The sequence below is a fragment of the Mytilus californianus genome, unplaced genomic scaffold, assembly GCF_021869535.1.
Source record: "Mytilus californianus isolate M0D057914Y unplaced genomic scaffold, xbMytCali1.0.p SCAF_4, whole genome shotgun sequence".
In the NCBI taxonomy this organism is placed as follows: Eukaryota; Metazoa; Mollusca; class Bivalvia; order Mytilida; family Mytilidae; genus Mytilus; species Mytilus californianus.
The window spans coordinates 45,069,668-45,093,615 of NW_026262690.1; the positions used below are offsets into that span (position 1 = coordinate 45,069,668).

Below are 23,948 nucleotides of genomic sequence, written 5' to 3' on the forward strand. Positions count from 1 at the left end.
CAAGGGACACAATTCTTTAAAACTTATAGTTGGTCGGAACTCAGTCATTGATTTGCGAACGTATTCCTCTTGTCCGAAACCATAATGCTGGTATCATGAAACCTTTGATATAAAGGTTAAAATGATCATACAGGCACTTGTCTCAGAATTTTTTTTCCTTTATACCTTAATATTAATTTAAGGTATATAGGGAAAAAAATTCTGAGACAAGTGCCTGTGAATGATCAGCATTAATTTAAGTAATTTTAACATTAATTTAATTCAACATCACCTCAGTATATTAGGTCATATTAACTATATAATTGGCTGAGTAGGTCTACTTACATTGGCAAGACCATTTATATAGAGTTAAACATATACACTGCTACTTTTACATAGGTACTATTTCTTTACAAAAAATCTGCAGTACTGGAAATTTACTTTTAATATTTAGTACTATTTCTTTACCTTAAAATTATTGTAATATTTAAATACCTGTCTTTTACAGTAATTGATTTGTACTACAAATTTTTGGTACAGAAATAATACCAACAGTAATCACAATATTCCATGTTTGAAAATCATAATTTTAAGAGATTTGAAATAGATAAACCTTCAAAATGCTGAAAATGTAACGGTTTAACTAACAATCTTAGTACTTAAATTTCAAGTACAAATTAAGTGCTGTAAAATACAGGTACCTAAATATTACAATAATTTTAAAGTAACAAAATAGTACTGAATATTAAAAGTAGATTTCCAATTCTACAGATTTTTGGTACAGAAATAGTACCTATGCAAAAGTAGCTATGTATATACAACGACATATAAGGCCCCCCCCCCCCCCCTCATATAATTCAATTGTATATGCCTCTGATATATATAGTTTCTGGTTAAAACTTGATATGCTGATGGAAATTACTCGGAGCCGCAATGAAATACAGTAGTGTACGTACGGTGCATGCATTCGTCAATTTATTTAAAAAAAATTACCCCCTATATGATTCTATATGACATACATACAAACTAATTTTACAGGGTGTCATTTTTAAATACAAGTTTAATCACGTTGACAGAAGTGTTATATTATAGTTGTTCTTTATAATAACTGAGACTATAAATTCAAATATAAATTCAAATTCAAATTCAAATTCAAAATTCAAAATTCAAAATTCAAAATTCAAAATTCAAATTCAAATTTAAATATCTTTATTCCTAATCAAAGGGCCCATAAAGAGCATATAAATCTATATATAGTAGTCAGCCTGGCTCCGATAGTAATGGACTTCTGACTAACCATAAGCTGTCGATATATCATGTTCCAACCATTAGCATAGAATATCATGACTAATCTCATATATGCCACAGGTGGGAGACGGGATTTTTGTATACATATATCACGGACTCGCACCTGTTTGATATTATATGAGCAAAGCATACATGGTAGATCATGGTACAGTTGTGTTTCCGTATTATAACTTTATCAAGTCATGTGATTTATTTCTTATCACATGAAGATAAAATGGCGGCGCCCACTGCCGCAAAGGAGCATTTGTACAAAATTCTTGTTATTGGAGAATTTGGTGTTGGTAAACGAAATTTTGTTGGAAATCACACAACTTAATCTAGTATCTATTTTACTGATTCTTTTCGAAATGATTAGTTTAATCTATTGGTCACAGGTTTCATTGTAATTTTTCCTATAAATATGAAAAAAAGCGAAAGCAAATGTCAGGTGAAAGAGAGCTGTACTCCTGGACTCCTGGACTCCTGGTTGGTTAGTGAAACTGACGGAAGGCAGTCGTAAACCCCCAGCAAGTTTTGAATGTAATGTTCTCTACCAGTTGGTTTCATTCTACTATCCTCAATCAGAGACATATATACGTCTCTGCCTCAATCTTATGGCCTTATGGCACAACTGTTCTAATAGGTGCATTTTATGAGGGTAGGAATGCCCTTGACCGTCAGTCGTCAAACAGTCATTTTCGGCTACCGTTAGCGTCAAATTGGTTAAAACTTTATCGTGATTCGTCAAAGTATCCTTATCGTGATTCATCAGAGATCTCAAATAATTACCGTTACAGTTATTTTGGAAAGAATTTAACGTGATTTGTCAAAATCAGTCGATTTTTTTATCGTCATAAATAAAATGTGAATTTATCTTCATGCACCAAAAATTACCGTTAACGCCATTTGGCAAGTTTTTTATACCGTTATTCGTCATGAAGGTACCCCCATTATGACCCTCTTTTATACACTATGTGGATCTTTCTTCATGTAATTTCCTCCATTCTTTTTTTTTTTGGCGGGGTGGGGGAGAGTTCTGTCTATTATATATGATCGATTAAGGTTCACCAAAAGGAATATTACAAAGGGTACATGACATTTCATACTTATGCCTCCTACTTAACATCTTGTACTTTTATCAAATCATACTTTTACCAACTCATAGCCATTTTTGTAGCATTATTATGGGATCTCCTGGACTTGGTGATCACAATACTCATGATACTTGTATAAAACTTTATTCCAGTCATGCCAGTATTGTATGTATTTTTTTCCAAAAATAATACGGTACTGGAATTTGAATGGTTACCAGTATTGTAAGAAGTAATAATATAATTAAATCATTTTATATGTTGATAAAGCATGATAATTGTGTATTAGCAAGGGTTCTAGAGAAGTACTGAAGATTTGGCTTGTTTTGATATAAAGGAATACCTTGCTATTTATTTTTTCTGTCAGATTTATAAGTCGACAAAATAATATCTGAACTACATTTTCATATTTATTATTTGAATTGATTCAAATTGCTCAATTCAAACAAATGCATTATTTATCATTCTTTATGTCATGTACATGATGTATGTGATTCTCATTTGTATTGTTAACAATACTGGTATACCAGTTTTGTGATTGCCAAGTTCAGGTGATCCTTGTTACATGTATGTACATGTATCATTTACTTAATAAATAAATCATTAATTAAATGATTATTTCGACTTAGGTCGGGCCATATAGTTTAACCCTTATCAGTCATTCTGTCATTCCATAACGAACAATTATACAGACTTTTTTCTAAACGCTTTCACATATTGAGCTGATTTTTAGTATGTGAGTGTACAATGACGAGTTACAGATCAAGTTTACGTTGGTTCTGCTCTGATGATTTTTGCCGAAATTACGGGCTTTGGACTTTGAAAGTTTTGTGAAAATAACAGACAGTCATACAGACTTTTTATGAACCCCTTCACATATTGAGCTGAATTTTAGTATGTGACTCTTACTATGATGTGTTACTGATTGAGTTTATGTTTGGTTCTGCTCAGCTGATTCTTGCCGAAATCACTGGCTCTGGTCTTTGAAATTTTTCACTCCTGAAACTGGCTTCAAGTTTTTTTGGCGAGCAGGGCCATTAGTGTCAACGACACATCTAGTTTATAATAGATCTTGTCTGAAATATGTATCTATGTGGTATGTATCTGATGTAGTGATAAAAGAATAAATGTTTATTGGCAAGCATAGCTTTGTTTAGAATGTGGTTTGAATCTCTTTGATTGTGAAGTAACAAATTCATCAGTGTTCTCCCTTGTTGGTAAATGAGGACATATGGCACTTCTTCTTCAGCTTGAAATCACTGCAGAGAATTTGAAAAAAAAAAATTTTGATGGGTCCATGTGTGTTGAAGATTTTTTTGTTAGTTTATCTCTGTGGACATCACCATCATTTATAGTATAGTCTATCACAAAATTCACTTAGAGTACAGATAGATATCAAAATGTGCACCTGTAAAAAAAGTTTGACTGTAAACAGAGTAAATTTTGGTTTATCTAGAAAAGATGTAAGGCCTGACAGCACCTATTAAAATATTTAACAAAAATGCATATTGTGTTTCAGAAAGTTTAAATTTTTGGTGTTTTTTTTTACAGTGCTAGACAATGTAAAATAAATTAACCTTGAGTAAAATCTTTGAGATACATATATCCCCCTAAGGTAACAATTATATTTTACTGTATTAATTCATAATAATATAGACAGTAGATGACAATATATATCAGCAGCACACCCATAGAATATAGATCATTGATTTAAACAGTGTAACTAGGTGGAGGGTATCAATTAAAATTCAGTTGTTTGTTTGTTTTACCATCTTTTGCACACTGTAAAACCAATTTGTATTCATTTTGTTTCAAACAAAAATGATACAATCATGCAACACTGTTGTCATATAGCATAATATGTTATTTTTAGCACACCAGACCCAAAGTGTGGATCCTTTCTCTTCATTTGGCGCATCTGTTAAGTTGTCATCTGTTAACTTACACAAAATTTCTCCTGTAAAACAACATGCACTTGGCCAATTTGCTGTTTCAAAATCTAAAGGACATTTGGGTTATTTAATTGTTTGTACCCCAAAATGAAAATAAAATCACGTCAGTAGATATATTTCCATTTTTTTTAGAGCTATTTTAACCAATCAAAATATTTTGGTGTACAATTTTGAAAATTTTACCCAGAATGTATTAGATATAATTTTGAAGTGGTGAATTTAAACCAAACTTAACCACAACCATCATTGTAGTAAATTAATAAAATTCAAATGTTGTCTATTATTTTGAAAACGCCTATAGATTCAGAAAATATGAGACGGGCGGAAATGTTCTGAATTTTGAGATTTACATAATGCCCATTCGCAACAAAACAGTCAGACCACTTCTTCTAGAAGTAACTGTCGTTAAATGACAATTTTACCAACTGGTTTTTTTCGTTTTTGCCTATCATCTTGAAAACTATAATAAATAGACAGAAATATTAATAGCAAAAAAATCAGCAAGACAATATCTACAAATAAGTCAACATGGCCAAAAACGTTGGTAGACCCCTTATAGGAATTATTTCCCCATAATGACGATTATTTTTAGTCCCCTACTGACAAAGCCGAAGGGGACTATAGGTTTGCACTCTGTCCGTCTGTCCGTCTGTCCATCCGTCAGTCCGGCAAATCAGCTTTCCACATTATTTTTCTTCGTTCTTGAAGATATTGATTTGATATTTGGTTTATAGTTTTATCTTGACAAGTTATAGATCAAGTTCAAATTTTGTTTCGGTCTGATGATGTAGTCCAGAGTTATGGACCATAACTCTGGACCATATCTAATGTTAGAGTACTATGTTAAACCATATTTCTGTACAAAGGGAGATTACTCATTTTTTAAAAGACATTCTTTGTTAAATTATTTCAAGAATTTTTTGACAGGTTTGTTTGTTATTTAGTATAAACTAATTTTCTGAATGCTATATATATAAAAAAAAAAATATGAAGAGAAATCCTTTAATTAGATAATAATCTATTTTTATTAATGTATATATTTCAATACATTACATTGTGTAGATAAAATTTGTTGACATTTTATAGATAAGTTACAAATCTATATTAGTTTGTGACAAATGAAAGAAAAAAGTATTTGGAACTATTAATTATATCTGATTATAATTTGAAATAGATATACACTGTATTACATCATATCTAATTCTAGAGAACTATTAATCATATCTAATGTTTTTTTCATCATGCTTATAAGATATTGATTGATAATTGGTATATAGTTTTATCATGACAAGTTACAGATCAAGTTCAAATTTTTGTTTCGGTCTAATAATTTTGTGCAGAGTTATGGTCCTTGGACTTAAAAAATTCACTCATATAATCAGTTTTCAACACTGTTTTTAGTCATGCTTGAAGATATTGACATGATATTTACTTTTTGTTTACACCATGACAAGTTATAGAACAAGTTAGCATTTTGTTCCAGTATAATGATTTTTTACCCGGTAGGGGACTATGTATTGCCATGCAATACTCTCAGAATGCTTGTATATATTTTTTTTTAACTTATTATCTTGAAAACCATAAAATGCATAAATGATCAGCAGGACATGATCTAAACATTTGTCAAATGGCCAAAATGTTTGGTTGCCCCCTAAAAGGGGTTATTGGTCCTAAATGACAATTTTTACCATGAATTTTGACCAAATCTATAGTACATTTAAGATGAAGAAATACTATAACAGGAAAAATTATCAGCAAGACAAGATAAGCAATTATATATCAACATGGTCAAAATTGTCAATCATGCTTGATAGAATCTGTCAAGTTTTAATAAAATGAAAAAAAAGTCCGCTGTACGGTGTGTTCTGCAGTGATTAGATGCTTTTAACTTTTATATACCAAGGTGCTGCCAGGCCTATCTGAATTTGCATAACTACTGTAAATTCAGAAATTATTGCGAGGTTTTTATTATAGCTAATAATGCAACTGGTTATCACAAATTATCGCAAACAATTATGAAAAATAAGAACTTGTATGATTCTGATATCTGATACATATATATGCAGATTTTCCTGAAATCGCAATAATTCATCTTGCCTTTTTGTCCATTTGTCAAAAATCGCAATAACAAATGTATGCGATAATTTCTGAATTTACATTATTTGGAATTTTGTGTTTTCAGTGCTCTTCAGCATCTTAATTGTTTTTTTTTTACCCACAACAGTTTTGTTTTAAATGCCACTGATGAGTCTTATGTGGCTGAAACATACGTCTGGCATGATAAATTATATTATAAGCCTGTTATCTTTCATGATATTAACTTAATTAGAAAAATTACATTTTTGATAAGTATACATGTATTTGATGAGTGATTTTTCATTTTCCTTGCAGTATGTTTAGTCGTTTTATAAAATTCCTCATTATTTCTGGATCACCAAAAAAGCTAGGGATTTTTCAGAGATTTGACCAAAAACCTGATTTTGCAAATTCACTGTTAAATATTTAAGTCTCCCAAACGAAGTTTGGGAAGACTTATTGGTTTTGCTCAGTTCTTATTATTATTATTCTTCTTCTTCTTCTTCTTCTTCTTCTTCTTCTTCTTCTTCTTCTTCTTCTTCTTCTTCCGCTGCTTTTAAATTTGAACTTGTCCGCACCTGTTCTCCAAAACGGCTTGTCAGATTAACTTAGGGTTTCACAATATGCTAGACTAACATGTCTAGTGGTGCAATCAGGGTTTTGTTTGTGCATTGGGGTTTATAAAGGGGTACTTTGAGGGGCAAAAAGAAAGGAGGGTTTTACTATAGAGCCCTATGGGATTTTATTTTTTAAAATTTTCAAATGATTATAAATTGAAAACCGTTTGTGATAGACACAATCTTTTTAATTGAAAATGTTCTAAATGATAAAGCACATTAAATGAAATACAGGGTTAGTCCCCAGGGGTCACCCCCACCCCCTGCCATTTAAGAAAGTTCTAAAATCTTTTAAATGGTCGAGATCCCCACCCCTAAACCATATATATTCTGGTTTGTCATGCTAAGATGGTTTGAATGATATACAGGGTTAGTCCCCAGGGGTCATCCTGACCCCCTGCCATTTGAGAAAGTTCTAATATCTTGTAAATGGTCGAGATCCCCACCCCTAAACCATATATATTCTGGTTTGTCATGCTAAGATGGTTTGAATGATATACAGGGTTAGTCCCCAGGGGTCATCCCGACCTCCTACCATTTGAGAAAGTTCTAATATCTTGTAAATGGTCGAGATCCCCACCCCTAAACCAGATATATTTTGGTTTGTCATGATAAAGCACATCAAATGAAATACAGGGTTAGTCCCCAGGGGTCACCCCCACCCCCTGCCATTTAAGAAAGTTCTAATATCTTGTAAATGGTCAAGATCCCCCCCCCCCTCCTAAACCGTATATATTCTGGTTTGTCATGCTATGATGGTTTGAATGATATACAGGGTTAGTCCCCAGGGGTCATCCCTACCCCCTGCCATTTGAGAAAGTTCTAATATCTTGTAAATGGTCGAGATCCCCACCCCTAAACCATATATATTCTGGTTTGTCATGATAAAGCACATCAAATGAAATACAGGGTTAGTCCCCAGGGGGCACCCCCACCCCCTGCCATTTAAGAAAGTTCTAATATCTTATAAGTGGTCAAGATCCCCACCCCATAACCATATATATTCTGGTTTGTCATGCGAAAATGGTTTGAATGATATACAGGGTTAGTCCCCAGGGGTCATCCCCACCCCCTGCTATTTAAGAAAGTTCTAACATCTTGTAAGTGGTCAAGATCCCCACCCCTAAACCATATATATTCTGGTTTGTCATACCAAGATGGTTTGAATGATATACAGGGTTAGTCCTCAGGGGTCATCCCGACCCCCTGCCATTTGAGAAAGTTCTAATATCTTGTAAATGATCGAGATCCCCACCCCTAAACCATATATATTCCTGTTCATCATGTCTCAAACATTTGAATGATGTATAGGGTCAGTCCCAAGGGGTTCCCCCCACCCCCAATGTTCTAATATTTTGTAAATGGTCGAGATCCCCACCCCTAAACCATATATATTCTGGTTTGTCATGCCAAGATGATTTAAATGATATACAGGGTTAGTCCCCAGGCATCACTAATGCATATACTTTACTGGACCAAACAAATTTTCACTGGACTTTATCCAATGTCAAGCGACACTGGGAATTACTAATTATGGGAGCTTCGTTTGGGAGACTTCGTAACAGCATCCTGTTACAATCATTTCTTGTCATTCATGAAACAGCAACCTCACATCACAAACAAACAAAGTTAAACATACTCATATATAGGGACCAGTAAACAGTTATGACAGTCTTTAATGATTGAAAAGACTTAGTTTATACTATGTTGATGTAAAGTTCTAAATCACCCTGAGTATATACCATTTGGAAAGGATTTAACAAAGACTACAAAAGATCAACACACCAGTTTGTATTTTAAACTTGCCAATTTATAAGAAAATTCTGTATTTCATTTATGCAAATTATCAACTAAAAATTAAGGTTTAGGGTTTTAAAACTTATTTTGCAAAAGTTTATATTTTTTTATAGGGAAGACATCAGTCATCAGAAGATACACTGAAGGTAAGCTATGTATGATTATTATGAATTGTAGATCATCAACAACAAACAAAGACCCAACTCACTAAATATGAGCTATACATGATTGCAATGCATTGTACATGTGTCTCATCAACATCAACCAAATACATCATACACTGAAGGTAAGCCATACATGATTGTATTTCATTGTATCTCATCAACATCAACCATTTACACAGTAATACACTGTATGTAAGCTGTACATGATTGTAATGTATGTAGTCTCATAAACATCAACCAAATACACAATAATACACTGAAGGTAAGATGTACAAGATTGTAATGCATTGTATCTCATCAACATCAACCAAATACACAACAATACACTGAAGGTAAAAGAGAGGTAAAAGATACCTAAGGGATATTCAAACTCATAAACTTAAAAACAAACTTACAATGCCATGGCGAAAAACGAAAAAATGACAAAAAGACAAACAACAGTACATTGGTAAGCTGTACATGATTTGAATGCATTGTATTTCTTCAACATCAACAGATTCAAATGAGTCTAAGGTCATCTTTACCTGAAGGAGTTGTAATAAAAAATATATCCAAAAAAAAATAATTGAATATATCATATTTTGTCCATTAAAAATAGGAGATACAATAGCAAATATTATTCAAAAAGCACAAGTCCAAGAAAGCCTGATAATACCAAGCCCAAAATAAAAAATAAAAACACATGTCAACAACACATTCAACTGAAAAATAAAGATTAAGCGACACCAACTCAAGTGCTCTAAAACGGTAACGGGGACATATATAATTATAGATAATAAGTGGTATTAGCTCTGTATTGCCTTAGGTTATCTGATGGAAAAGTTTGTTGTTAAGTTGTTACATATTAAAAATTTAAGACATATATATATATTTCATATCGGTTAAGAATTAGCTTCTCTTATTGGATAACAAGGGGCCACATGACATTCTTTATTCTTAAGTAAAAAATTCCATCGGTCTTTAACAGAAAAAAACGGACCAGAAAACCGGTTGTTAACAGACTTTTACATGTCAATGACCAGTGGGGCGTGGTTTCTCTGTTAAGAGTGATGTCAATTTTATATTGAAGTTGTTGAATTGTTTACCATATGTTTTCGTTACTTATAAAATTATAGAAAACTTTATTTTGTATTCATATACTGAAAAATTGCACTTAAATGAATGGCAGTGACTTATAGTTATCACTATGACTGTTCTTCACTCTTTCCTATAGAAATCATACAATAACTCGAGTTTGCTTTGAACAATTTGAATTTATGAGAATTTTTAAAAACATGGTTCCTCATTGAAATAAACATAAGAGTTATTGAAGAACTCGTCATTATCGTTATACATGAACTGCCCGTAGGACAGTGGTATTGACTGCGACAGCGATAATGACCTAAAATACCTACGGCTCGGTCATTATCGCTGTCTTAGTCAATACCACTGTCCTGTGTGCAGTCCATATATCACAATAATGACCAGTTTTTCAATAAGTATTATATAAACATACAATGCTCGATGATATTATTATTTGTACTTATGAAATTGAATTAAAAAAAAAAGAAATTGTCTCATAAGTTCTAAAATTTGCTACAAATACAAAAAACAATAATATTTATTCTTGATATTAATGTATGCACTTCTGCTATATGTATAGGTGTATTTTCTCCTAATTATAAATTAACAATCGGAGTGGATTTTGCACTGAAGACAGTGAACTGGGATGACACCACAAAGATCAACCTTCAGTTGTGGTAAGAAATTTTAATTAACAGAAAATACATTTATCTAATTTCCCTACACCTATATCATCCTCATTTGCTATGTGATTTTCCTATCCTATTAATTATCTATGCTTTGAGATGTGAGCAGAACTAAACAGCAAATTCAGGGTAAAATCTTTAGGCATAGTAATAAAATGGTTTAGTTAAGTTAAGTTTAAAAGAAAAAGAAAATTCCAAACTCCAAAATTTCATCAAAATCATGTGAACTGGAATAAGACACAAAATAGATCTGTAACTAATTACAATACAACTACATGTACATACAATAAATGATATCATTAAATGCAGGCATATCGAAAATATGTCAGGACAGCTGTTAATGTATATGACATTTTCTTTTACACAAAAGAACAATTCCAAGCCTCTTACTTATAATGGCAAAAAGGCCTCTCCAAATGCTATAGGTTATAAGCAACCAAACATATTTTGTAGAAATAAGTGCCACTGTGATCTAAATGATCAAAGAATTGTTTGATGTAGATTCATCATAAAAAAACAAGTTTACTGGATTTTCTACAACAGTAGACAAGGTGCATATTATTCTTATATCATAGGAAGAATTTACTCCATGTCTCAATGTAAAAAAAATAAATGTTATTATATTTGATAATGCAATGCCGAAATCTATTTTTTCTCTTTTAAGGGACATTGCTGGACATGAAAGATTTGGCCAGATGACAAGAGTTTATTACAAATATGCGTAAGTTTTCAGACCTTTCAAGTCCACCTGGACATAAGCCATGTGAGTTATTGCCATCATTGATTGGAGTCTGTTGTCTGTCCTTCATCTTTGTTGATCAATTAATATTTTCAATTATTGTTAATATGGGGTTGATCTGAAATCCAAAATGACCACAAGTAAAGGTCAAAGTTAACATTGACACTCAATTTGAAATTAAATTTTTATCTTATTTTCAAGTACAGATGAAGTAAAGTGAATTTAAATAATGCAGGAGACTACCGGTAATGTTCTTTAGTAAATAGTTACTGAGTGTTGTTACTTTGGTCTTAATGAAATGTGACTCAAAGAGGCCAAAAGGGGTTGGATTCATCCATTTTTTTTTCTAGAAAGTGAAAGGGGAGTACAGGTCATAAGCAGTCATTTATTAAGTGTTCTTATCTTTGTCCTTTGGTCTATAAATGGCAATTACACCACAATTCCTTATTATACGACCGCAAAAAAATTTTTGTGGTCGTATATTGGTATGACGTGGGTCGTCGTCGTCCGGCGTCGTCCAAAGACACATTGGTTTTCGCACTCTAACTTTAGTTTAAGTGAATGGATCTCTATGAAATTTTACCACAAGGTTCAATACCACAAAAGGAAGGTTGGGATTGATTTTGGGGGTCATGGTACCAACAGTAAAGGAATTAGGGGCCAAAAATAAGCATTTTTGTAACTTCCAGACATAACTTGTGTGTTAGTGTATGGATCTCTCTGACATTGTACCACAAGGTTCCATATCACAAAAGGAATGCTGGGATTGATTTTGGGGGTAATTGCCTCAAAATTTTAGGAATTAGTGGCCAAAAAAGGGGCAAAAAACAAGCATTTTTCTAGTTTCATGACAATAACTTGTGTGTAAGTATATGGATCTTTCTGAAATTGTACTACAAGGTTCCATATCACAAAGGGAAAGCTGGAATTGAGTTTGGGGGTAATTGCCGAAACGTTTAGGAATTGGGGGCCAAACAGGGGCCAAAAATAAGCATTTTTCTAGTTTCCAGAAAATAACTTGTGTTCAAGTGTATGGATCTCTCTGAAATTGTACTGCAAGGTACCATACCACAAAGGGAAGGCTGGGATTGATGATGGGGTAATTGCCTCAATATTTTAGGAATTAGGGGCCAAAAAGGGGGCAAAAAACTAGCATTTTTCTAGTTTCAGGACAATAACTTGTGTGTAAGTGTATGGATCTTTCTGAAATTGTACTACAAGGTTCCATATCACAAAGGAAAAGCTGGGTTTGAGTTTGGGGGTAATTGCCCTAAACGTTTAGGAATTGGGGGCCAAACAGGGGCCAAAAATAAGCATTTTTCTAGTTTCCAGAAAATAACTTGTGTTCAAGTGTATGGATCTCTCTGAAATTGTACTGCAAGGTACCATACCACAAAGGGAAGGCTGGGATTGAGTTTGGGGGTGATGAATCATAAGGGGGTTCAAAAAATTTGGGGGGGGATTTTTTTATTTTTCCTTTTTTTTCTTTTTTCCTTTTTTTTTTCTTTTAAAATTTTCCATTTTAAGTTGGTTATTTCTGATTTATATTTAAAAGCAAATAATAATGGTATGGTAGGAGATACACACCAAACAGGATGTGTAAATTATTATATAATAAGTATTGTGCAATAGCAAGAAATTTTCAATTGCTCAGTATTGCACAATAGCAAGAAATCTTCAATTGCACAGTATTGCGCAATAGCAAGAAATCTTCAATTGCACAGTATTGCGCAATAGCAAGAAATATCCAATAGCACAATATTGTGCAATAGCAAGAAATTGTCAATTGTACAGTATTGCGCAATAGCAAGAAATATTTAATTGCACAGTGTTGTGCAAAAGAAGATACTTTGTATAAATTGCTTATTTCTTGACCAATTTCAATGGGGTTTTATTCTTGAATTCTTGGGGTTCTTTAATAAGCTGAATCTAACCGTGTATTTAGTTTTTGGATTTTGGGCCCTGTTTTTAAATTGGTCCACATTGAGGTCCAAAGGGTCCAAAAATTAAACTTTGTTTGATTTCATCAAAAATTGAATTATTGGGGTTCTTTGATATGCCGAATCTAACCGTGTATTTAGATTCTTAATTTTTGGTACCGTTTTCAAATTGGTCTACATTAAGGTCCAAAGGGTCCAAAATTAAACTTAGTTTGATTTTAACAGAAATTGAATTCTTAGGGTTCTTTGATATGCTAAATCTAAACATGTATTTAGATTTTTGATTATGGGCCCAGTTTTCAAGTTGGTCCAAATCGAGGTCCAAAATTAAACTTTGTTTGATTTCAACAAAAATTGAATATATGGGGTTCTTTGATATGCTGAATCTAACCATGTATTTAGATTTTTGATTTTTGGGCCCTGTTATCAACTTTGTCCACATTGAGGTCAAAAGGGTCCAAAATTAAACTTTGTTTGATTTCATCAAAAATTGAGTTCTTGGGGTTCTTTGATATGCTAAATCTAACCATGTATTTAGATTTTGGATATTGGACCATAATAGGTGAATGTCCAATTTAAATTTTTTAACTTCTTAGACCACATTCATTCTGTGTCAGAAACCTATGCTGTGTCAAATATTTAATCACAATCCAAATGCAAAGCTGTATCAAGCTTGAATGTTGTGTCCATACTTGCCCCAACTGTTCAGGGTTCGACCTCTGCGGTCGTATCAAGCTGCGCCCTGCGGAGCATTTTATTTTTATATTTATGACTGCCACAATTCTTAATTCATCAGGCAGTAATTACTTTGTGTCTTCAGCTTCCTATTAACTGTCCTTTAGAATTTAGTGAAACTGCACTAAAGAAGTACACCACAGATGTAAGGGCTCAAAAAGGTCAAAACCCCAAACAAAAGATAGCTAAAAGTTGGGATCAGATGAATCAATTCTTTTCTTATTTTTTTTTATTTATAGCAATAATGTTGACATCATGTTCTGGCATAAATCATTGCTTCTTTTGTTTGAGACACTCTTTTTTTCATGTAATATACTGTCATTAGTGACAATTTATTCTATAAAACAGGGAAACTACACTAATTATTGAATAGATAGGTTTTGATATGACGTAAATTAAGTTTGAGTTATTTCCCTTTTTCTAAAGTCTAGAGCTCAGTATAACTAGTTAAATTTGGCTGATTTATGAAGGAATTTGTGCACGTAGACCTCCAACATGGCAACAAAAGGGAAGTCACTTTTGCTAAAATTGTGCCAATCGAAACCTTTCTATATATGATGAAAAATATTCATACACATTTATTTTCACAGCACTCAAGTTTGACATACGAATGTTCAACATCCTTTGTTGCCATTCTGCTGTCTTAGCCTGATCCTTGCATCCATTCTTATTAATCATATTCATGAATTTTTCACCTTCAAAGGCCAGCCTTAACATTAAAGATAAAGAAAAACAAAAAATGACTATTAAAATAAATTTGATTAGTTTTAATCCGGTATTTTTGAAAAAATTTTAAATACATTTTTATTAGTGCTTAGCCAAAGGCTTGTTACTCTCTATAAATGATTTGAAACGATCAGGATGTCACGTAGGAAAAAATACTTCACTTACAGATAATACTTAACACATTATTACTGGTTTTTTTATTTCACCATACTTTAAAAGCTATGTTGAAATGTATTGGATTTCAATAAATATTAAGGATTGTTCAGTTTTACGGACAGAATAACTTTATTTAATTCTAATGAAAAATATTTTTTATTTTTTTTTCAGAATAGCAGCTATTATAGTTTTTGATCTCACAAGGTAAAATTGATATGCTTATTAAAATACAGTTTAGTAATAATAGATATCAACAAGTCTTTTGCCCTTAATTTATGAGAAAACATAGAAATTCATGAAGCTCACAGAATGTTTTGGACAGATTTGATTTTAAGATTGAGGGAATATGAATATCAATACAAAGAAAACCAGAAGATGCAGGGTATACATTTATGCCTAGTTCACACGTACATTTAATTCGAATTGAATTCGAATCGAATGCGAATTGAATTCGCTAATCGCGTTCACACACTCTTACTTTTTAATTCGAATTGATTCGAATTGGCTAATTCGCATTAACCAATTCGCATTAGAAATCCGTTTTTGTTGATACGAATTAAAAGTTAACGTCGTTCGGACAGTAAAGCAAATTTGACGCGTATTGCAATTCGAATTAGAATTAACGTTTGGACGTAGCATAATAAGACATAAACACAAAAGACATTCAGAGGTCTGTTTAAAAAAAAACAAACTTTAGATTTAACAAGACATAAGTAATCTTTTGATGTAGAATTTATAGGATTATGAGCATGTGGATGTATTACCATTAACTGTTGTAACTGATCACTGACATTTGACCTTTGACCTCAGCATATTATTTATCTTAATTGCACTTCTAATTTCAGACCTGCCACATTTGATTCTGTGTTGAAGGTAAGAATCTGTGTAGTTTGTGTAATTAATGAACATTGATGAAGCATTAGATATTAAAAACTATAATTGGAGCAAAGTGATCAAAGAAAATACTAAACGCAGTATTTGGGGGCAATCTCGAATTGCAAAAGTCTAAAAAACCTCTAGTGTAGAGATTTATTTCATCATTTTTATTCCAAAAATGACACGGAGGGGGATGAAGTTAAACTGTAAAAAAATTATTGGGTCATGAAATTTAAGTAAAGTTGTGATTTAGTCCTGTTGAAAAAGGTAAAATCTGAAACTGTTAAATTAAATTTTTAATTAAAATACCCCCATAACATAAAATTGTCCATTTCTTTAGTTAGAGCCGATGAAGTTTTGTATAATTCAAATATAAATTGTTCCAGAAGTAATTCACTACAGTGTAGAAATCTTATTTAGAAAACACAGGTGGAATTTTTTAATTTGCATTTATTGCTCTAAATTAATGCACAACAGAATAATTGTGTTCTCTAGTTAATTATAAGATCAAGGGAGATAACTAAAAGAGTCAAAAAGCGAAACATAGGTATGCTGTTTCTGGTGGCGGCAGCGACATCAACAATGTATTAGTTTGTGATTAGGTCAGTTTATGGGAAACCACTAGTGGTAGGTCAATGATAGTTGGTATGCAGTTGTATTAGCATTTGCACATCTAATTTCCATGGAGATTATTTGACCCCGCCCCCTCAGTCATGGTCGATTGACTTTGAATCTTTTGCTAAGATTACATGTATAAGTTTTAGATAAGATCAGTCTATGGGGAATCACTAGTGGTAGGTCAATGATATTTGGTATAAATATGTTTTTGAATTTTATAGTTTGATATTGAAATAAACTAAAAGAATATAATAAAAATCTGAAAACATAACCTTTTTCATTAATCTAATCTAAAGTTACTTACAAGTAATACTTTTACATACTTATTCTTTTACTCTTTTTTATAGTGGCTAAATGATGTTCATTCCAAAGTAATGTTAGCCAATCAGGAACCAGTGCCAGTGGTTTTACTAGCCAATAAAGTAAGAAATTATTAATTAGTTACTTTAACAGTTGAATAAAGTGTTCCTTCAATGTTATTTTTTTAAATGCAGTTTTAAAATATTAAAGGTATTTACTGATTGTATGATGGTGAAGTTTTCATTAAGGCTGGTAAATGAAACATGAATCATTTGAAAATAAAATAATATCTTTTTTGTTACACATTCATTTATTTTGACTACCAAGGTTTTCTGTGACCAGCTCAGTTGTCTCTTGAAAAGCTGCTCTCCTTAGAAGTATAATTCCTGACTGGAATCATCAAATTTGGTTCTTATATTTGTATTTGATGCATCCCTGTCAAGCACCAGCTGCTCTTTTCACAAAAAGTCTTATGATTAAAATTCATCTCAAGTCAAACTGAAATGTTCATGGCCTCAAATATATTTTCACAATAGATTTTTTTGTGAGTAAAACGGCAGGTTATTTATATCTATGCTCATACCAGGCAACAGTTTTTAATATTTATATCTATGCTCATACCAGGCAACAGTTTTTAATATTTTTATCTAATAGCATATTTGTGAAGTATTTTCATAATAAAAACCTCGAAATTGTAGTCTTAAAGGAAATAAAAAAATTATTATGCTTTTCTAAATGCAAGTCTATTTTATGATTTTATAGCCTGAATAAGAGAAAGTGAAATTAATAAAATAAGTTGTATTTATAAAAAAAATACTATAATTTTACACTAAACATTTCACGGTTTACTTGTTACACGTTATCACTGAGAGTTGTCACAGCAAAGGTGCTTGGGGCATTGTTTTTTTAGAGGGGGAGGGCATGTTTGATACTTTTTATTCTAAATGTTCTTTAATTTGCTTTAATTTTTCATCTTATCAGTGGTGACTAAGAGTAGAGCGGCAGCAAGTACATTTACTGTTAGATGGTATATGAATAAGGACAAACACATGGTTGAAGACCGTACTTTGACCTATATTGGTTTACTTTTATAAATTTTGACTTGGATGGAGAGTTGTCTCATTGGCACTCATACCACATCTTCTTATAACTATATAACATAATATAGAATAAGTTGATATATTTAGGAAGATTTGATAAAAACACAACATCAAAAAAGAAGAAAAAGGGATCCATACCCCACATACCCTAAGTGCCTGTGGTCATAGAAAATAATCTCAGTAGACATATGTATTCTTTTCTGTAAACACAGTTTTCCTATATGAATTATTCAATAGCTACTCTCATCTATAATAGGAAGCTTTACAACAAAGGAGAAATACGTAAATCTTGTAGGTGGTATGTTTAAACTTTTGATTGATTATTTTCAGTGTGATATGGAGAATGCTACTGTAGATTCCAGAGTGCTGTCAGAATTTTGTCAAAATAATAACATTGTAAACTGGTTTGAAACATCAGCAAAGAATAATATTAACATAGGTAAATATAACCAGAAGTTCAGAATTATATATATGTTGTGTACAAATTGTAATGTTGTATAAATTATAATTTGTACAGTATTTTGTACAAGTTATCAGTATTTTGTACAAGTTATCAGTATTTTGTGAATCTCTTTACATAATTTGATAAAATCAGCACAGCGTCTTTGGTTAAGCTTATTATTGTTTTATTTCCACAACTACATGTTAGAGTCTTGCACATAGTACTGACACAAAGTGTATACAAAAACACTAAAATATATTTTGTGGACATACAATTTTGTATTAGTCAAAAAATAAAAATATAATCTAAACCAATCAGGTGTCCTTATTTATAGTTTTATTACATAGAGGACAGTGCTTAATGTTAGGTTGAAGTATATAAATTTGTGAGTAAAACATCGAACTGGATAATTATTGAAGATAAACTTGTATCACCTGGAGAAAGAAGGTGTGTGTCAAAATACTGAAAACTTGTAGAAAAACCCTGTTTATTATTTGTACGAAATTACAACTTGTACACAACATATAGATAACTGGACCTAATTATTTAAACAAGTCTAACTATCCATATTTACCTCTGATATAGCCTATTGCAATCAACTGCAAAATTCAAAATTTTGAAAGAAATTTGAAGACTTTTATCCTGTCAAATTTCAACAGCTAAATATAGGAATTCCCATTTCATTGATTTCACAATTACCTTATTGACATGTGCTTAAAATTCAGTGACCTATCTTTAAATTAGTTTTTCTGTGCACCCAAATCTCCCCTTTTCCTATTTAGACTATATTGTATAACTAAAACACACAATAAAAACCTGCACAGTGCAGCTACCAACAAGATGACCACTTACTTTAACAAAAGGAAATGAATAAATGGTTCATAATTTATTTGTTGAGTCATAAAAGTGCAAGCTACCACATTAAGCTAGCTAAGGTATGTCGATAAATTAAATTTGAAATATAATTTATGGTTCCCAATAAACAAGTCCTGACTCAGCTTTTTTACTCCTTTGAAATTAATTTTTTTGTTGAATACTGTCACTACATTATCTGTCTGTCAATCAATCTGAAAAATAAAGTTTCTGAATGATAATATTACTACTTAATCATGAACTTAATTTCAAGTTTAATTTTTAATTCCTTTTCGTTAACAATAGTTACCTTAAACAAAATCTAAGTTTAAAATTCAAATCAGATATAAATGAGAAACCTATTTTCTTTGTAATTTTTTTTTTCAGTGTAAGAGAGCTAACTCTTGAGGTTTGTTTTTTGCCAAGTGTAGATTTATATAAAAGTGTGAACCCCATGTATAGATGCATGTTTGTTATTAAATGTATTTTCGAGGAAGCTGTTGTAGAATGTTCAGTACCTTATGTCATTGTATATGGTTTAGAATTATAGCATGATGTTAATAGTTTTGTGATTTGCTAGTAATTATATTTTATAGGCTTTACAAATGTCTATTTAAAAGTACATAGCTGCATGACTACTAACTTAGTAGACCATGTATTGAAGATAAACTTGTATCACCTGGAGAAAGAAGGTGTGTGTCAAAATACTGATAACTTGTACAAAAACCCTGTACAAATTATTATTTGTACGAAATTACAACTTGTACACAACATATAGATAACTGGACCTAATTATTTAAACAAGTCTAACGATCCATATTTACCTCTGATATAGCCTATTGATAAGACTTTTATCCTGTCAAATTTCAACAGCTTAATATAGGAATTCCCATTTCATTGATGTCACAATTACCTTTTTGACATTTTTTTGCGTTTTTGCTAATATCAGAATGATAAGCTCTACCTATTGTTTATTTATGTCAAAATTGTAAGACGACTTCTTGTAGGAGTCATTGCCCTTAGTTGATGAATTTTACCATTTTTTAAAAATTTTTGCCTTTCATCTCGAAAATTATATTAGATAGATAGAAACTTTAAATAGCAAAAATGATCAGCAAGACAAGATCTACAAATAAGTCAAACATGACAGAAATTGTTAGTTGAATACTTATTTAAGTTATTGCCCTTTAATGAAGATTTTTCCCATTTTTGTCGAGCCTGCAACTTTTGTCGCAGAAAGCTCGACATAGGGATAGTAATCCGGGGGCGGCGGCGGTGTTAGCTAACTTCTTAAAAGCTTTATATTTTAGAAGGTGGAAGACCTGGATGCTTCATACTTTGTATATGGATGCCTCATGTTACGAAGTTTCCGTCAGTCACATGTCCAATGTCCTTGACCTCATTTTCATGGTTCAGTGACTACTTGAAAAAAAGTTAACATTTTTTGTAATGTTTAATTCTCTCTTATTATAAGTAGTAGGATAACTATATTTGGTATGTGCGTACCTTGCAAGGTCCTCATGCCCGTCAGACAGTTTTCACTTGACCTCGACCTCATTTCATGGATCAGTGAACAAGGTTAAGTTTTGGTGGTCAAGTCCATATCTCAGATACTATAAGCAATAGGTCTATTATATTCGGTGTATGGAAGGACTGTAAGGTGTCATCTGACCTTGACCTCATTTTCATGGTTCAGTGGTTATAGTTAAGTTTTTGTGTTTTGGTCTGTTTTTTGTCGAGCCTTCGACTTTTGTCGAAAAAGCGAGACATAGCGATCCTACATTCCGTCGACGTCGTCGTCGTCGTTGTCGTTGGCGGCGTCCACAAATATTCACTCTGTGGTTAAAGTTTTTGAAATTTTAATAACTTTCTTAAACTATCCTGGATTTCTACCAAACTTGGACAGAAGCTTGTTTATGATCATAAGATTATAATCAAAAGTAAATTTTGTAAAAAAAAAATTCCATTTTTTCCGTATTTTACTTATAAATGGACTTAGTTTTTCTGCCAGGAAACATTAAATTCACTCTGTGGTTAAAGTTTTTTTAAATTTTAATAACTTTCTTAAGCTATCCTGGATTTCTACCAAACTTGGAAAGAAGCTTGTTTATGATCATAAGATAGTATCCAGAAGTAAATTTTGTAAAAAAAAAAATCCATTTTTTCCGTATTTTACTTATAAATGGACTTAGTTTTTCTGCCAGTTAACATTACATTCACTCTGTGGTTAAAGTTTTTAAAATTTTAACAACTTTCTTAAACTATCCTGGATTTGTACCACACTTGGACAGAAGCTTGTTTATGATCAAAAGCTAGTATCTAGAAGGAAATTTTGATAAAATTTTGTTCCATTTTTTCCGTATTTTACTTATAAATGAACTTAGTTTTTCTTCCAGTCAACATTACATACAGTCTGCAGTTTAAGTATTTAAAACATTTATTAGATTCATAAATTATCCTGGATTTTTACCAAACTTGGACAGAAGCTACTTACAATCAAAAGATAGTATAGAGAGGAATATTCTTATTAATTTTTTTCCACATTTTTGTTGAGCCTGCGATTAACAGCAAAAGTAGGCGAGACACTGGGTTCTGCGGAACCCTTACGAATTTTCTTATACTGTATGCAATAGGTCTACTATATTTGGTGTATGGAATGATTGTAAGGTGTACATGTCTAGCTGGCAGGTGTCATCTGACCTTGACCTCGTTTTCATGGTTCAGTGTTCAAAGTTAAGTTTTTGAGTTTTGGTCTTTTTTTCTAATACTATATGCCATAGGTCAACTATATTTGGTGTATGGAAATATTTTATGATCTATATGTCAGTCTCGCAGGTTTTATATGACCTTGACCTCATTTTCACGGTTCATTGCTCAGGGTTAAGTTTTTGTGTTTTGGTCTGTTTTTCTTAAACTATAAGCAATAGGTCAACTATATTTGTTTTATGGAAGATTTGTTAACTGTACATGTCTGCCTGGCACGGTTCATCTGACCTTGACCTCATTTTCATGGTTCATTGGTCAATGTTTAGTTTTCTTGGTTAATGTTAAGTTTATGTGACAGTTTTAATAAAGCTTTATATTTAGGACTATCAACATAATATCAATGATTAGTAAAGAAGGCGAGACATTTCAGCGTGTGCACTCTTGTTGCCTTTTATCTTGAAAACTGTAATAGATAGATAGAAACTTTAAATAGCACAAATGATCAGCAAGACAAGATCCACAAACAAGCCAAACTGGACGAAATCTTCAGTTGACTCATAATTGGAGTTATTGCGCTTTAAGGATAATTTTTAGAGTTTTTTGCCTATTATCTTGAAAACTATAATAGATAAATAGAAACTTTAAACAGGAAAAATTATCAGCAGGATAAGATCTACAAATATGCCAATATGACTGAAATTGTCAGTTTACTTTTAATAGAGTTATTCCCCTTTAATGGTAATTTTTACTAAAAAGTTGGGAACTGTCTTCTCATGTTTTACATCAAAACTTGATCACTTATTTTTTCTTCTAGAAGTGCTTAATACTATGCAACTTTTTATCAGCATGTAGCTTGAAAACAAGAATTCTTACTTTAATTTTTCTTATAATTTGAAAAATAAACTATTTAAACTTCATTTTGGCAAAGATTTTTAAAAATCTACCAGTTTTGGTTTTACTCAGACATTGACACTACAAGTGAAAAAGTGTGTATTCTTTCATGAAAAAAAGATATTATGAGTTTTTAACATTTTGGTTACATTGAAAGATAAAAATATAAGTAATGTTTATGAGAACTATACACAATCTATATCTTTTGAAACCTTTTCCATGTCTTGTATAATATTTCTATTTAATTTTTTAGATGATGCTATGAATTTCCTCATTGACTATATCCTGAAACTTCCAACAGAGAGTCAACAACCAAATGAACATATAAGCTTGTTTAATCAACAAAATCAAAACACCTTTGAAGACTCATTTGAAATGGATAATAAAAAAACAAAGCTAAAATCTGATTGTTGTTAAACAGAGGGTTTGAATGTTTTTTGTTGAATATGTGAAAGACAGGTGTAACTGTAATGTGATTTAAACCAAGGGCTAAGTGCAATGATAGTACTGTGATAATTGATTTATATTTTGATATTTTTTATACATTTTTAAATGTTTAATTATAATTAACTATGAATGTTACAAAGGAGCAAAAATTAAAACTTCTAGTCACTATTGTTAGGTTTGCTTTCATAATTGTTCTAATGATTGGTTATATTAATTATATGAAGTGGGGTATACAGCAACTCCACATACAACTAAAATATGTATATATGGATACATACAGTCTTCGACAAAGAAGTGTCTGTACAATATATCTTAGGTGTAATTTCCAGATTATAAAGAAGTGTCTGTACAATATATCTTAGGTGTAATTTGTCCAGATTATAAAGAAGTGGTGATTAAATAAAACAGAAACTATCAAAAATAGTCAATGCCAAATTCTCCAAATAACACTTAGGTATAACATAAGACTACACTGACGAGGGTCTGGACTTTGTACTAAAGTGCTGTTCGTTTTTATCTCTTCTCAGTAGCTCAATACTAGTCATAAGGATTACTTTCAGGCCGGGGCATAAACTATTTGTATAAAGGTTTATATTTCAGAAGGTAGAAGATCTGAATGTTTCATTCCTAGTATACAGATACCTTATTTCAGGAAGTTTACGTCCATTATATGTCGATTGTCCTTGACCTCATTTTTTATAGGAGAAAC

General features: G+C 31.7%; 1 protein-coding gene across 1 annotated transcript; it reads left to right on the plus strand.

The window, feature by feature from the left end:
- The first annotated feature begins 1,501 nt into the window (after positions 1-1,501).
- LOC127738087 (ras-related protein Rab-32B-like) lies at positions 1,502-23,407 on the plus strand. Its single transcript, XM_052249189.1, has 9 exons — positions 1,502-1,568; positions 8,913-8,945; positions 10,606-10,702; positions 11,376-11,432; positions 15,179-15,211; positions 15,853-15,880; positions 16,849-16,923; positions 18,232-18,340; positions 23,046-23,407. Exons 1-9 carry the CDS (start codon positions 1,502-1,504, stop codon positions 23,207-23,209), a joined length of 663 nt encoding a protein of 220 aa, XP_052105149.1. The 3' UTR covers positions 23,210-23,407.
- Positions 23,408-23,948: the final 541 nt, after the last annotated feature.